Source organism: Hippocampus bargibanti, linkage group LG20 (genome assembly GCF_051943395.1).
Source record: "Hippocampus bargibanti isolate YZ-2025 linkage group LG20, ASM5194339v1, whole genome shotgun sequence".
NCBI classification, from domain to species: Eukaryota; Metazoa; Chordata; class Actinopteri; order Syngnathiformes; family Syngnathidae; genus Hippocampus; species Hippocampus bargibanti.
The window spans coordinates 10,645,249-10,661,057 of record NC_142753.1 but is presented as its reverse complement, the minus strand read 5'-3'; the positions used below and the strand labels follow the sequence as shown (position 1 = coordinate 10,661,057).

Sequence of the window (15,809 nt, the reverse complement as noted above, 5' to 3'; positions counted from 1 at the left end):
AGGTATGACGTCCACCTGATTGCAGATGAACGGTTAACCGGCGGGTAACGCAAACGAGACAGCCCACTGCCTAACTGCTTCCGAGATGGTTCCTCCACTTAAAGGACAACCGACGCCTCTGGACAAGTTGTGTCCATAACTTGTAAAATCACTTCAAATAACTTCTACTGAGCGTATTTTACAAATATTCCACTGCATATAGCGATATTTTATGTTTTAAGACTCGCGCTGAATATTCAGGAAGTCTTGTTTTCGAGTTGATGACGATGCCTGACGTGACGTCACGGAGGGAACGCCCTTGACTGAGAAAGCGACACACAATGCATTTTGGGTACTTTGTTTGGTCTGAAAAATTAATGTTGATGGTGAAATTAGAAGGAAAACATAATTAACGCGATGGTGAATCGTTGTATGTTGCACCAAGACGACTATTTGATACTAGTTGACACAAATTCCCAGCAGACAAATCAGCCCATTTCCGACGGAGCTTGGGCCCCATCTTGTGCATTCTCCGGGACGCTACATTGGAGACCAGATGCCTCAAAATGATCCGGAAGGACTTCTTTAATCGATTGCAAACATGTATGCTTTCCACTTCAGAACTATTTGAATCATATTCATAACTGGATGAGTAACAAGAAAGCATCTTCTCCGAATCTGAAGCCATTGTTTTGATTCTCGAGCAAGGCAAGACATCCTGGCGTGATGTCATGAACAAGGGGGCGGGACCTTCTGAAACTCGCCATTTCCGAGGTCATTTTGTAGCAGTTTTGGGACACTTTAACTCATTTTTATTGGTGTTTTGCATTTGACTAAAAATATTAGCATGCGTGTTTTGGGTATTTTAGATGCTATAAAACGTTTGTCTGATGTCAGTTAGGACACCAAAAAATGGTGTCGGTTGTCCTTTAAGATATGAACAAGTGAGATAGGAAGGCCATCTCGGAAGGCGTACCGAGCTTGGGTCGGGTGGGGGTCTTTCCGGGTCAATCGGTGAATTCCGCCACAAGTGATTCAGTGGCAAGCGATCCCTCCCTGACAGTTGAACTTTGCTACTTAATACGGTGTCAGCAGGGACATTCTCACTTAATTCAACTTCCTTTTTTCATCTCTTGTCCGTCAGTAAGCATTCCACAGTGACTCAGTGATATCTCCCACTCGCACACAAACACACAAACACACACACACACACACACACACACACACACACACACACACACACACACACACACGTAATAGCAGACGGATTCTGGAAACATCAGGATTTATTTGGCATCATCATATCGGCTAAATACCTTTTTTTTGCCCCAAATATAACTCACAACTCAAAAGTATAAATGTTTTCACAAAAGTAAATCATGAAAAGCTATCTTAAAAGGACGGCCATTGAAATGCATTGGGAAAATTGAAAGGGGATTTTTTTTTTTTGGGGGGGGGGAGGTGTATGAGGACTTTTTTGATGGGGTTACAAGAAAATGTAAACCCCCAAAATTCTTCATTCATTGCCAACAAAACTATGATATGCCACACCAAACCTGAAATAAAATATAAACCAAAACAATTACAGATGCTCCCCTACTTAACCTGTATTGGCTTGCAGTGAAAAATACACATTTAATAAAATATCTGCTCTATTAATATACATGTAAAACTGAAGAGAATACTACATGTTACAACTAAAAATGTTTGTATGTACAGTTATTCGTAACTCCAATGTTCGTAAGTAGGGGAGTGTCTGTAATCTGCAGAGGTAAGTTCGTTCATACATCCCAACTCCCCAAAAAATATGCTTTATGAGAATAATTAAATTCATAGTTCCACCCCACCACCCATTTTATTATTATTTTTTTTTATTTTTCTATATTAACAGGAAACCCTTTCCAATTTTATTACAGGCCACATACGGCCCACGAACCTTCAGTTGCACATCCTGAACTAAGAACATCTGGGAACGTCGGGGGGGAAATGAGTGAAAAAAATCACCAGACTTCTTCCTAAAATAAAATAAATTCCCAAAAAATGTATGGGAATGAAATAACAGGAAACACACTCCCTCACAAGCACACACACAAACACACATGCACACAATACACACAAAGGGAACATCTGGGAACACCAGGTCCTGTTTCACAACGTCATAACAACTAACTACCTGACTTCTAATTCTACAAAATAAAACTAATAAGAAAAGTCCATGAAACACGAAAACACAGGAAATCCCACCACCACCCGACCCCCCACATACAGCAAAGGTCACGACCCTTTTGGCGTCTCCATTTTGACTGATACCTGATTTCTACGACAAATACAACTTTTAACAACAATCCCCGTAGCTCCACAAACACAGAAAATGCAGCCAATTCTCATTTTAACCTTTTTGTAAAGAGATGACCGATGCTTCGTGGGAAGTAAAGTCTCAACAAAGTCAGTAAATTGAATAGACAATAAAAAAATCGATCTAAAACCGATGTACTCACCAGTGTTTGTTGTCGTCTTGTGAAGCCGGGCGTCCACTTGCTCAGCTGCTGCCCAACTTTTCGACGTGAGCGTGCGCGCGAGCACGTAGCGGGGTGGCCCACCCTGGAGCGCGCGCGCACTCACGTCAGACTATCCCGGGGAAAGATGGCGCCTTTCGCCTTATACGCATTTTCCGCTTTTTGGGCTCCATATTGTTGATTAATGGGCAAAAGTCGTCTGTAGGGGGTGGCGAGTCAATAAAAACAGCATTTGGTGTGTCATTTAAAGTGAAGTAAAAGCAGTTGAAAAAGTTTAGAGAAGGGGGAACATGACGTCATGTAGTGGAGTTGAGTATAGTACAGTCCCCGCTCTTCTTCGTTGGTGTTTTGTCTCCCTCTTGTGGTTGTTTATTGAATCGCATAGAAAATAAACCACCCCGTTTTTGAAGAGCTTTAAGATCGTCAATTTATAAAATTTACCCGTATTTTGTTATCGTTTCAAATAATGTGCGGCGTACTACAACTTTTATACGGGGGAAAAAAACATTTTTTTAATTTGTGAACCGATCCTATAAAGACAATTTTGGCTTAAATCCAGTTGGTCTCAACTGCTGGTAGTATCGAATTGTTAAAAGCATATTCCTTTCATAACTTTGCTGCTGTGAAATGTAAATTTCTCCACTACGAGACTAATAAAGGCAAATCCAATCCAATAACGTGCACATTTGCGGTAAACTGTTAGCATTTCCGCTTGTGTTTTTTTTTTTAAATTATTTCAAATAATGTACAGCGTAATACAACTTTTACAAGGGAATTATAATCATTTCTAAAGGCAACTATTAGCAAAGGTTGACATATATGCCCAAAACAAACGTCATCTCTCATTTTTTAATGGTAATTCAATTTATTGAATAGAAAAATACAAGCTTCTTGTTATTAACTTACTCCCGGCCATCAAGGTGCGCTCATGAAGGATAGCGATGGAGAAGTGAGTGTGAAGTCGTTGCAGGTGCAACATAAACAATACTAATAATAAATACAAAAAAAAAAACACCTAGTGAGTCATTGAAAATTGCGATAAGAATATGGGACACTTTTGGTGAAAAAAAGGTGTAAAATAAGAATTGGTGCAAGCGGCTCAGACACATATACTTTTTGTCTTCCACTTACTGTTTCATAATGTCGCTCCTGTAAATTGATATTTTCTCCATTGTGAGAGATATGAAGGTTTTCTTATCTTAGCTTTCTTTAAAAAAAGATCTGTAAATATCGGCATCGTTGGCAAAACATTTGGTTTAGAAAGTACACAAACGCACAGCTGGCTCAGCATGGGCAAAGGTGGTGATGGTAGTGTTGATCATCTCATGTAGTGAGTGATGGCTCGCAATGTGTACAATAACGCTGCTTGCAGGCGAGCCTCCAACACGATCAGATTGGCGTGCACCTGATAAAAAAAAAACACACACACACACACGTTACAAGAGGATAACAACATTTCAAACATGTTAGGTCTGCATGATATGAATTCTTCAGCGCATGTCAAATGTGCATTTTTAACAAGCATGTTGCGTGCGTGTGTGTTACAATTGTGTGTTCACTGTGGGTGTGTGTGATGTGTGACTGTGTCTTGTGCCTCAGTGTGCAAAGCGAGTCCAGCTGTAAGGTTCGCAGAGTAAATGAAAAACAACATTTGAAAGACCATTTTCATTAAAAAAAAAAGACATTTCAAATTCTTTAAAAAAATCTGTTGTTCATTTCAAACTATAGCAAATGAGTTGGGAGAATTTTAATTGCATAACACTCAAAAACATATACGTGGGATTTAAGAAACACAGCATATTAATAAACAATAAAACTAATAAAAACAAAGACTTTTTAAATCAATTTTTAACTGAATTAAAAAAAATGTAAAACAAAATCGTTTTTAGCATATTAATAATAATTAAAATGAATTAAAAATAGACCTTTTTATCTGTTTTATTAAAATAAAAAATAATTTAAATGTCACCAAATATTTTAGCATATTAATAAAAATAAAAGTAATACAAAATACAAATTAATTTATTTTTAACAGAATTAAAAAAATAATGTAAAAACATTTTTATAATAATAAACAATAAAACTAATAAAACTAGACTTTTTTTAACAGAATTAAAATAATTTTAATGCAAAAACTTTTTTAATAATAAAACTAATAAAAAACAGACTTTATATTTTTTTAACAGAATTAAAATAATGTAAATGTAAAAAAACATTTTTAACAATAAAACTAATTAAAAACACCTTTTTATCTATGTTTTAACAGAATAAAAAAATAATTTAAATACAAAACAAAAACAAAAAAAAACTTTTTTTTTAATTAAAAAACTGCTAATGAAAAAAAAAAAAGCAAAACTCTTGTGTTTACCTTCTCCGAGTGCCTGAAGTGCCTCCAGAAGGCGTGGTAGATGTGCCCGGTGGTCTGCTCGGGATGGCAGGCCATGGTCTTGATGAACACTTTAAGGGAACGCTCCAGTAGCACATTGACACTACCATAGTCGTAGTCGTCGTACCTGTGGCGCAAATTGCAGCACCGGAATCGTTCATTTAACATGCGCGTTGACGCCGACGAGCAAAAAAAAAAAAAAAAAAAAAAGGGTTGCTCTGACCGTATCCCGTAAAGGCAGTGAATGTAGTTCCACAGGGCTTTCCTCAGCGTGTGCGTGTCTACACCCTCGTGCATGGCCATCCTGTGGTAGGTCAGGTTGCTCACCACCTTGGAACAAAAGAAAAATCAACTCCATTACACCACCAGTCTCCTTGATTCAGACATAGCACTACTGAAGGCCTAGGACTGACATGCAATTTGGACATTCTAAATTGAGGGTGCCACTTTTGTTGCTCGAAAATGAGACAAAATGGCTGTGAATCGTTTGTGGAAGAACGGCGGGAGAGGAGTGCGACCTGGAATTTCTCATCAAGCAGCTGTCCCATGTCCGGCAGTAGCCTGTTGACCAGCGAGTAGCCGTGATCCTCCCACGAGTAGTCCTGCATGCCCCCAAAATGCCACGCGTCAAACGACAGAAAGCAACCGAGGTTTTCGAGACATAAGATAAGATGGCCATTACCTGGGCTCTCATGGTGGGCGGAGCCTGTTCCCCTCTGGGCGCAAAGTCCTCGTATCTGAAATCCGGGTCCTCCATGAGGTGGAGGAGCCTCTCGGGCGGCGCGCCTCGCACCAAAGCTAAAAAGAGAAAATGGAATAGGAGCAACATTGTATCGGGAATACTTGATAGCGATACCTGGGCTTACGAACTTAATTGGTTCACAGACAGAGTGTGTAAGGTGAAAGGTGTGTATCCCAAAAATTTATTTCCCATAGGAAACCATTAAAATGAGAATAATCCGTTCCCAGCATAACATAATTTTCTACGTTCTCATTTTCTAAGCCTTAAAACTACACAAAATATACCTTGTTTTATGTATAATAAATGTGATATGATATTATAATTAAAGAAATAAACTGTACTGTATAATAAAGTTGTTTTATTTACCTTTGTGATGGTCGTTGATGGCTTCATGGAATGGAGTGGCTGGTTTCCTCAGCATTAAACATTTGATGAGGAACGTAACCTTCTTTCACCATCTTGAGGAACGATCCGTTGTAGGTGCTTTCTCTGCGATAATTTTATCTAGTTCCTCATCAATTGTGTTCTGTTTAGCTGGCTTGATAGCTTTTTACATCAAGTGTACAGATGGCTTGTGCGGGTAATTTGTGGAGCCTGATTGATGGGAATTTTAACCTTGCAGTCTACACTCTGACTATCAAAGTTGAAACGAGTCCAAATTTCACTGTTTTCTATCCATTCTATTGTCACTCTCTTTGTGTCGTCTGCCTGTCTCTAATGTTTATACCACCTCCTCTCCCTGCTGCGTTCTTGACCAATCACGTGGCTTTAACCGAAGACTGGGGCGGGGAATAGATGACAAAAAAAAATGTCAGCGGCCACTTTCTTTTTTTGGAGAATGGGCTCGTTTGCGAACGAAACATCACTCATTGTGGCAGCTCCGTGTGTATCCCGAAAAATTGTTTGTATGCCAAGGTAAAAATTTCTGAAATTTAACATTCGTGAACCGAAAAGTTCGTAAGCCAAGAGGTTCGTAAACCGATGTATCACTGTACTTGGGTTTTATTTCGTTGAAGGACATACCGGTGGGGATACTCTCGCTTCGCTCCCTCTCGAAGCGTGTGACCATCTCCTCTTGCGTACACTCTTCCTCCTGCTGTTCCTGCAGCTCTACCATCCTTTTCATCAGCACCTCCACTTCCACTGCACCGTCCACCAGCTACGCAAGCACAACAATCTCGTCATTGAGCAGTTCCGTTCAAGTTTATTGACCACAATTTTTTTTTTTTTTATGAAATAAAAATATCCCACTGACTTCCTGTCGGCCGTCCTCGTTCGCCGGACTGTGGGGGCTCCGGGTGGGATGGCCAGGCGACGGCGGCCGGAAGGTGTGTCCGCCCGTGTGATCCGGCTCGGGGTTGAGGCCGCAGCCCCATACGAAAGAGCAGAGCGCATGGGCGTGCGTCATCAGAGTGACGGCGTGGATCAACTCGGCCAGTGACCAGCGCAGCTCGGCGCCCGGATATACAAGCTCCTGTGGAATGACGCGTTAGCTTTTTGAAATTAATTAACTAGTTACTTAATTAGTTAGCTCATGTAGAATCAAAAGTTATCATATTCAAAAGTTTCATATGCTTAGTCAACATGTGTGACTCGAATACACAATTGTACAGACAACCTGGGGTCAATCTGAGGTCAACAGACACAGCAACTTAAACTGTCATCTTCATCGAGGACACAGGTGTCAAAGTCAAGGCCCGCGGGCCAAATCCGGCCCACCACATCATTTTTTTCGGCCCGCGAAAGCAAATCAAACTTGTTAAATTCCATGATGATTGCTAAAATCTGAGCCAAAATGTCACATTTTTGGATGTCAACCACAATAAAAGTCATTATTCTTGACTTCAGATTTGAAAACGAGTTATTCATTAATTTGCTGTGTGCTCTCTATGTAATATTTGAAAGGAGTTAAACATTCTAATGGGTTCCCCAAATTCAGAACGGCCCTCGAGAGGAAACCATAACTACAATGTGGCCCGCGGCAAAAAATGACTTTGACACCCCTGATCTAGGAGATCTGGACTTTGCCAGAATTTAGGACTTGGGAAACTCCTTTATCACCGAAGCAATTTAAGACTTGAAACTCCTTCACAGGAAGAGCTTATTAGCCAGGTTACAAATTTATCAGTTGTTCGGGCTTAGAACTCAAGAGGGGTGGTATTCTAATCAAGAAAACTATGTTTTACTAACTATATATATATATATATATATATTTTTTTTTTAACCACAGCCAGATACTGCTCAAGTTTGTCACTTTTTTTTCCCCCTTTGTTAATTATCCTCAAGAGTATATTTGGGCTCGACCTGGATGTGCAGCTGTGTGATGAGCCAGGGTCTGTGGGCCAGCAGTTTGTTGAGGCTGTTCAAGGCTCGCAGTTTCGGCGGGGCGTTCCGCAGCCCACTCAGCCAGCTCTCGTCTCCGCCGGCTTCCAAGAAGTTGGCGCTGTGCTGCTGTACCACGTAGGCGCAGTGGTGGCGGGTGGCGGCCTGAGGGGGACCAGCAGGCGGATTAATCCTTTCATGCGCCAATAAACGATTACCTGTAACCCGATTATTGTTATTATTATTATTATTAGCTAGCTAGCTCTCTATCTATTTGAGTGATTTCGGGGTAGCTCTCTATCTAGCTATTTATTAGGTATGTCTTAGCTAGCTAGCTAGCTTTTTATCTGTAAAGCGACTTTGAGTTTTGAAAGGTGCTTATAAATGAAATTTATTATTAGTAGTATTATTAGTATCATTAGTATCAGTAGTATTAGTAGTATTATTAGTAGCATTATTAGTAGCATTATTAGTAGCATTATTAGCAGCATTATTAGCAGCATTATTCAGCATTATTCGTAGCATTATTCATTATTCGCATTATTCATTGCATTATTCGTAGCATTATTAGCATTATTCGTATTATTAATATCATTATTAGTATCATTAGTAGTATTAGTTGTATTAGTAGTATTATCATTATCATTATCATTATCATTAAAACACTGTCCACTGTATTAACCGACGTCCCTGAAAGGCAGACATCGGTTTTGTAGGACGTCGGCTGGACAGGGGAATCCCTTCGCCATTGCTCACCATGATGGCGATGTAGTGTCTCCAGTGGCGAGGCAGGGGACCGTCCATCTCCAGCAAAGCATGCTGGGTCCTCAGAAAGCAACTGAGGTAGGCGGGGTGCAACGCCATCACCATGGTGACGTGGTCCACGCGGCCCAGAGACAAGAACGACTCGATTAGGATGTCCTGGTCTGGTCCATCTTTCATGATCTGATTCCACAGCAAAAGTGTTATTTTCTTTGACATAAGAACATTTTATAATAATAATAATAATAAAAAAAAAAAGTTTCATGCTGTTATATGCTTAGTCAACATGTGTGACCCAAATACACAATTGAAGCACAGACAACCTGGGGTCAATCTGAGGTCAACAGACACAGCAAGTTAAATTGTCATCTTCATCTAGGAGATCTGGCCTTGGACAGAATTTAGGACTTGGGAAACTCCTTTATCACCGAAGCAATTTACGACTTGAAACTCCTTCACAGGAAGAGCTCATTAGCCAGGTTACGAATTCATCCGTTCATGGAAGAGACAATGTTTTATTGCTTACAGCTGTCCGCGCTTAGAACTCAAGAGGTGTGGTATTGTAATCAAGAAAACTGTGTTTTACTAATGTATCACTTCAATTTGCATAAACTCTCAATAAATAGCTTGGCAATAGGTCACCTGTTTGGCAGGAATAAAGGCACTGGGACCCGAGGCCAGGGCACGAGGAACTTCAATTCCTTGCTCCTGGTGATGAAGAGGACAAAGATGTGTCAAAAAGAACATAGTTGGGAAACGCTGACGTGGTAAGATCACGGTGATGGATTGTTGCGAAAGTGTAAATACATCAAAATGAGTCAGAGACGAAAAGTCATTCTTGTTTTGCGCTACATTTTAAACGTGTGCTAAAGTCCACGGGAGGCTATTGACTTATTTGTGTAAAATTGTTTTGTCAGATAAATGTGACCTAAGCTGACGGTTATCTTCGAGATGTTTGTTGTTTCATCAGTTACTTAACCAAACGCAAATATTTACTTACATTTGTTTACATATTTACTTATAATACAATGCATTGTCAAATAAGTGTGTATATTAAAAAAAATACAAGGGAATTAGATAGTTACTCTCATAACATAACTAAACAATATTCATAATGGCAATACAGGTGATAAAATTATTTTTGAGTTGTGTATCATCTAGGTGACCCATTTAGTTAACTCATTCACTGCAAGACGTGTAAAAATGTCTGCACTCCAGTGCCAGGGTTTTTGTCATCGTCATTTCAATTCCAGGACCCACAGAATATTGAGTTTTAGGACAGCTTGTAAAACTGTCATCTTCATCTAGGAGATCTGGCCTTGGACAGAATTTAGGACTTCTAAACTCCTTTATCACTGAAGCAATTTAGGACTCGAAACTCCTTCACAGGAAGAGCTCATTAGCCAGGTTTTTATCAGTTCATGGAAGAGACAATGTTTTCTTGCTTACAGCTGTTCGTGCTTAGAACTCAAGAGGTGTGGTATTCTAATCACGAAAACTATGTTTTACTCATGTATCACTTTAGTTTGCATATACTCTCAATAAATAGCTTGGCAGAGGACTGCATAAAGATTCAATACAACATTAGTTATGAGTCTGGAGTTTTAATGCGCTTGAAATGAGGGTGGCTGTCCAAAATATAATGCAAAACATATACAGGTAACATCCAACTTACGACCTGCTCGACTTACGACCACGACCTCCAGACCCTATTTTTAACATTTTAAGACGTGGAGTTTGGGAGTCATTTAGCCTCCCAGTCTCTATTCAACATTTTGAATGGATTTCAACTTATTACTAATTTGACTTACGACCGTTTGGTCGGAAAGGAACTCGGTCGTAAGTCGGATATTACCTGTATATTGGTTTATATAGCGCTTCAACAACAGCTGAAGCTAAAAAGCGCTAACATGTAAAAAAAGGGAAATGCGGCCCCCTTGTGGAAAAAAAAACATTGCCAGAGGCCATGGCTTTATCGGCACCCAAGCATAAAAAAACAATACCGAACAAATTCAGGAATGGTGCTCTACGTCATATTTTCAATTCCCGAATAAATTCATGAATGGCAGTGAATGACTTAATTTTTCTTTTGTGATATGATATGACATAACACATGATCTGACATCATATGATATGACAATCAACTTATAAATATGAGGATTTTTTTTTCTTTCCCCAATCAAGTCAAATTCAGAGTAAAATGCTGCCTTCATAAGCGCCTGCTTTCCATAAACAAAAAAAAAACAGCTTTGTTTTGCTCTGAAATGTCAATCAACAGCTCTAATGGCACACCTTGAACTGTAAAATCTGACAGGCAGCTCGTGGTTTTCGCACCTAAATAAAATATTTCACAATAAAGAACTAAACTCACCGACATTTCCAGTAGACAAAAGACGTCCCGGCTATTTCGAGGAACATTTGAATCACAAACTGCAGTTTGTCAGAAATAAGTGAATAAGAAATAAGTGACATTCAGGAAGTGGGCGAACCACGACCAAAAGTGGGCGTGGCCCCCCACAGAATTCCAGCGTGCATGACCAAATCGGGGCGTGGCTACGACAAAAAGTCAGCACGATTTAACCAAAAGGAGGCGTGGCTTAGACTGCTTGTTTGTCCCACACTTCGAGGAGTCTTGCATCACCTTCTACGTGCATGTCTGATGAAACCAATCGAAATTATGGAGTTTTTGTTTCTTGACACTTGATTGATTAGTGTGATAAAGTTAAGTGAAGCTGAGGTCTTTTCAACAAATAGTCCGAGTCTTCACATTCAACCCATTGTTTTTTGTTTTTGTGGTGGTGTTGGTCTATTTCAAAATCAGCAAATTCCACGTAACTGGTCTGGAAATGATTACAAAAATGACAAAATGGTGGTTTTCATAACTGAATTTGCTCCACTCTAACATCCTAAATGTGTCCTATTAGCAAAGCAGGGGTTGGACCACCAACTGAACGGTAAATTGAACACGGAAGGTCACGGTTAACCAGTACATTGAAGGTTTAAATATAATAAATTGTCATTATTTAACAGTTTTATGTAGGGCATCGACTATTCCCGTTGGGCCTCAGCCAGTTACAACAACGATGCCCCCCTGCAGTTAGTTCGGTTAAGCGGTCACCTCGGGCGGTGTTGGTACTCACCTGTGCGGCCCGCAATAACTCGGTGGCCCTGAATCGCACCTCCCGCAACGGACAGGACCGGGCCAGTCGCAACAGATGCAGAAGCGTCTCTTTGCTCAACCGCGTCGTACCTGGCCGGTCCAAACCCAGACACACCAGAACCCCTTGACTTAGCTCCTCCAGAGCCGCCGCCCGTTCCTCTTCGTCCCGACTACACAACCGCGCCAGGGTCTTCATAGTCGTCCCTCCTCGGCCGTCGTCGGGGTCGGACCCCGGACCTGGTTCATTGTCCCCATTTGCCCGCCACCCAAATCCTGTTTCGGTGTCGCTGGCCATTGCACCGGTTGGTGTCGAACGAGCGAGCGAGCGAGCGAGCTGGTCGGCTGGGTACCCGCCGTTAGCTGCGGGCTAACTGTTTTCTCGTTTATATCGAAAGGTCGGTGCCGGAGTTTGTCCGACGCCCCGGGCTCAGTGTACTATGCAATCCGGGGTTCCGTTAATGATTAACGCCGGTTCTTTTGCGCATCACTGGGCGGGGGGGGGGGGGTGAAGAATGCCCAGCTAGACTAAGCTAAGCTAACAAAGCTAAAGATGCTTCTGTCTAAAGAGTTTTTCAAACTTTTCACGCGACAAGCTACCAGGTGGAAGGGGTGGGTGTCCGGCTATCATTGGGCGTGAAAACGGGCCGGATCAACAAACGTGACAGTCAATTAAAAACAATCAAAAAAGGACCGGAGGCGAGATTTCCCAAAGTTAATTCGTCGATCAATTCGCCGGTTTCAACCCAGCTGTAGCGTTTTCTCCGTCGACACAACGTCACCGTGACGTAGGCGGAACTTTCTAGCAAATTAACGTCATACGTGCTAAAATTGTTTTATCCACTACGTTATAAAATCAAGATATTTAAAAAAGCTGGAAACATATTGAAATTAGTTTGGATGTCATGATTAAATCTACACTGTCGTTCAAAATTGGGGTCACTGGAAAACGTCATTTTGACTCATGATTAAATGGACGGAAAACACAAATTATCTCAGATATTGTGTACATTATATTATAAATATGCAATTGTGTTTTCATTTCATCTTGGAAGACTGTAATGAAGCAGATCAGTGGTTCAGAGTTTGAATCTGGACTCAAATTTCATGGGTAGAATTAAATGGGTTTCCTTGTTTACACATTCAAAAATCACCAATTTCCGGTTTGTAATCGGACAACTGTGATACAAAATGGATGGGTTGATTAAAATGAGTAAAGTATAGACATTTATATCATGTGACCATGTCTCTTTCGATCATTGGATATTACATTCGGAAACATATATAACAAATTAGGGAAAACGTTCTTGGATTTCAGTCTTTATACTGTATAAAACACAAAGAGGGTGGCAGTACACTGGATGGGGCCATATGGGAAGATTTATCTGCGACATAAATTTGTGAAGCTCCTCCATCATTTTCATGCTTTAAAACATAACATTGTATCCATTCTAATTGGAAAAAGTGATCGGAATTAATTATACCTCAAGGAAGCACTGTTTTGATTGTTGAAGATTTAAGATACTTTGGACTATATGTCGCAATTTATCGGAAAATAAACGAATTTCCATAGTTTATTTACCAGCGACTGTCCGTCGTGCGCATGCGCATAAAATCCAGGAAGCCACTTCCCACTTGAAGTGAAAGCAAGGTGGCTGTATCACAAAACATCCCCCCCAGAGGCTTAAACTTAATTACACCAACATATGAAAAAAATACATTTAAAACTTAATTGCAGCAGCATTTTAAAAAAGACAGTTAAACAACCGCAACGTAATAGACGTGTGATGACGTCACAAAAGCCCTATAGTAGAGGACGATGCTTCGACGCTGCCGCTCTTCAGTAAAACTCTTGCCTTCTAAACCACGGGGAGTGCAACTCGGTTGGCTATTGTCAATAAAAGACACGTTGAAAATATGGGCCATTTTTATTTTCACTCCATGGAACTGTCCCCAACATCCCCCCCCTCTCCACCCCGGCAACGAGGGCTCTCCGTTGCCCGGTGGACGGACATGCTACCACGCTAGTAAGCTAGTCAACGATGACGTTAGCCAGCCAGGTAAACCGAGAAATTCCATAGAAAATAATATTATACGTTTATGCGATTGTACTAACTTATGATCCTTACTAAGGTGACTCCACCTCAACTTCCGGCCCCAGGTCGTCCCTTTTGAGGCCCAAAGTAGGGGACAAACATGTCCAAGAGGCTAATCCAAAACCTTGCCAAGATCATCTCGAAACAAGTGGACCGCTGTGAGTTGCTTTGTTGACAGGATCATGTTGTGAATTAGGCTAATATTGCAATTGTTATGAATCAATTAAAGGACAACCGACGTCTCCGGACAAGTTGTGTCCATAATTTGTAAAATCACTTCAAATGACTTCTACTGAGCGTATTTTACAAAGATTCCACCGCATATAGCTATATTTTACCTTTTAACACTCGCGCTGAATATTCAGGATGTATAAAACGTTTTTTCTGATGTCAGTTAGGAAACAAAAAAATGGTGTCGGTTGTCCTTTAAAATAAACAAACATACATGGTGTCCACAAAGTATGTTCTAGGGCCATTTGCAGCACACCGTCCATAGTTTACTACCCTGCGCCATATACTATAAAAATCTATAATAACCTTGGCGCACACCTTTCTTGTCTTGCCAGTCAATCAAACGGAGGTCGAATGCCTTATTCGAGAGTTCTACGCCATCCTTGGACAAACGACGAGCACCGGGAAGAGCAGCTTGGATGAAAGGAAGTTCAGAAACATACTGACAAACGAGTTCGGCCTCACCAACAACACTATCATGGAAAGAGGTATCACCTATGAACCTTTTTTTTTTTTGATACGTGTGTGACATGATCTATTCCAGTTTTCAGGACATTCGACAAGGACAATGACAACTTTGTCAGCGCCAAAGAGTGGGTGGAAGGCCTCTGCGTGTTCCTCCGCGGCACCTTGGATGAAAAAATTAGATGTAAAAAATGGACAAAAATGTAAAAAAATACTCTTCGATTTCACCAGCTAATCTGCCTTTCTTCCCTTCAACCTCCAGATTGTTTTAATGTGTACGACTTGAGTGGAGATGAGTACATCGCCAGGGAGGAGATTCTTCTCATGGTGAGGAACTGCCTGCGACTGCACGGTGAGGAGGACCCTTATGACAGCATCAAAGACCTAGTGGAGATCACGCTCAAGAGGATGGTGAGACGTTGGGCATGCCACGCCACTTCATTAAAGATAGCATACAAATATTTTCATTGACAGGACCACGACAATGATGACAAACTGTCTTTCGAGGACTACAAAAAGTCGGTGAAAGAGTTGAACATCGTGCTCGAGGCTTTTGGGACTTGCCTCCCCAATGCCACGGTAACAGCAAATTAATAAGTAGACATGTTAACATGATTTTGAATCATTGATGATTATTACACCTGTTTTTACAGAGGATTGAGACGTTTGAGCAACGCGTATTCAATAATAAATTCGACTACAGATGAAGTAAAATGCTTTGAACTATGTTTTTAAACACACATCAATAGCTGTTTGTTTCTAATGTGTTGATACAAGTATTTTTTTTTTGTTCTTTTTAAATAAATATCCTCATGTGGTTTTGGCTGGAGTGAATCACACAACTTCATCATTGATTTTCTTCAAGAAAAAAATGTATTTTCTACTGTTATGCATATTTTACTTTTTTAACGTTAATGAATATAACTTTACTAGAGTTGAACTGTAGTCAGATGTAGTCATGATGTAGAGATCTTGAGAAGTGTCTTATTTTGAAAGGCAAGTCACCGGTTCTGGGAAATTAACTTGACAAAACTGAAGACCGCAAAAGCATTTTGTTGCCTGTAGATGGGAGTGTTTGACTACCTTCAATGGGTAAAAACGCCGATATTCTCATTGTTACGATTTTTAAAACGTAAATTTAACTACTGTATTC

At 40.5% G+C, this 15,809-nt stretch overlaps 3 protein-coding genes and 1 long non-coding RNA gene across 8 annotated transcripts in view; 2 read left to right on the top strand and 2 right to left on the bottom strand.

The window, feature by feature from the left end:
* yrk (Yes-related kinase) overlaps positions 1-2,588 on the bottom strand; it is a 19,442-nt gene extending 16,854 nt beyond the window's left edge. For all 4 annotated transcript variants that reach the window (XM_089023133.1, XM_089023130.1, XM_089023131.1 and 1 more), the window contains exon 1: positions 2,478-2,588. The gene's annotated coding sequence lies outside the window, so the exon portion shown is untranslated. The remainder of the gene's footprint in view (positions 1-2,477) is intronic.
* Positions 1-15,809, top strand: part of LOC148883139 (uncharacterized) — a 253,706-nt gene that overhangs the window by 58,360 nt on the left and 179,537 nt on the right. The gene's annotated exons all lie outside the window — the stretch shown is intronic.
* sesn2 (sestrin 2) lies at positions 3,331-12,616 on the bottom strand. 2 transcript variants are annotated; one of them, XM_089023788.1, is made up of 11 exons: positions 11,848-12,616; positions 9,350-9,415; positions 8,702-8,890; positions 7,928-8,110; positions 6,879-7,097; positions 6,647-6,782; positions 5,564-5,679; positions 5,400-5,483; positions 5,105-5,211; positions 4,864-5,008; positions 3,331-3,900 (listed from the first exon to the last, which is right to left on the bottom strand). In XM_089023788.1, the coding sequence occupies exons 1-11, from the start codon at positions 12,160-12,162 to the stop codon at positions 3,814-3,816; spliced, it is 1,647 nt and encodes a 548-aa protein (XP_088879914.1). In that variant the 5' UTR covers positions 12,163-12,616; the 3' UTR covers positions 3,331-3,813. The 2 variants fall into 2 exon arrangements, with proteins under 2 accessions (XP_088879914.1, XP_088879915.1); XM_089023789.1 differs by lacking the exon at positions 11,848-12,616 and adding an exon at positions 11,079-11,175.
* Positions 13,693-15,740, top strand: LOC148883151 (calaxin-like). Its single transcript, XM_089023487.1, has 7 exons — positions 13,693-13,924; positions 13,998-14,118; positions 14,527-14,679; positions 14,736-14,840; positions 14,919-15,067; positions 15,131-15,235; positions 15,310-15,740. Exons 2-7 carry the CDS (start codon positions 14,061-14,063, stop codon positions 15,361-15,363), a joined length of 624 nt encoding a protein of 207 aa, XP_088879613.1. The 5' UTR covers positions 13,693-13,924; positions 13,998-14,060; the 3' UTR covers positions 15,364-15,740.

What these genes read in the sequence shown, in the direction of transcription:
- sesn2 (XM_089023788.1), bottom strand. Translation starts at nt 12,162, where the DNA reads ATGGCCAGCGACACCGAAACAGGATTTGGGTGGCGGGCAAATGGGGAC. An exon ending in GACACTACATCGCCATCATG is followed by an intron (nt 8,111 to 8,701) that starts GTGAGCAATGGC and finishes GGTCCCCCTCAG; the next exon opens with GCCGCCACCCGCCACCACTG. An exon ending in ACGAGGACGGCCGACAGGAA is followed by an intron (nt 6,783 to 6,878) that starts GTCAGTGGGATA and finishes GTGCTTGCGTAG; the next exon opens with CTGGTGGACGGTGCAGTGGA.
- LOC148883151 (XM_089023487.1), top strand. Translation starts at nt 14,061, where the DNA reads ATGTCCAAGAGGCTAATCCAAAACCTTGCCAAGATCATCTCGAAACAA. An exon ending in CAACACTATCATGGAAAGAG is followed by an intron (nt 14,680 to 14,735) that starts GTATCACCTATG and finishes GATCTATTCCAG; the next exon opens with TTTTCAGGACATTCGACAAG. An exon ending in CTTGCCTCCCCAATGCCACG is followed by an intron (nt 15,236 to 15,309) that starts GTAACAGCAAAT and finishes CTGTTTTTACAG; the next exon opens with AGGATTGAGACGTTTGAGCA.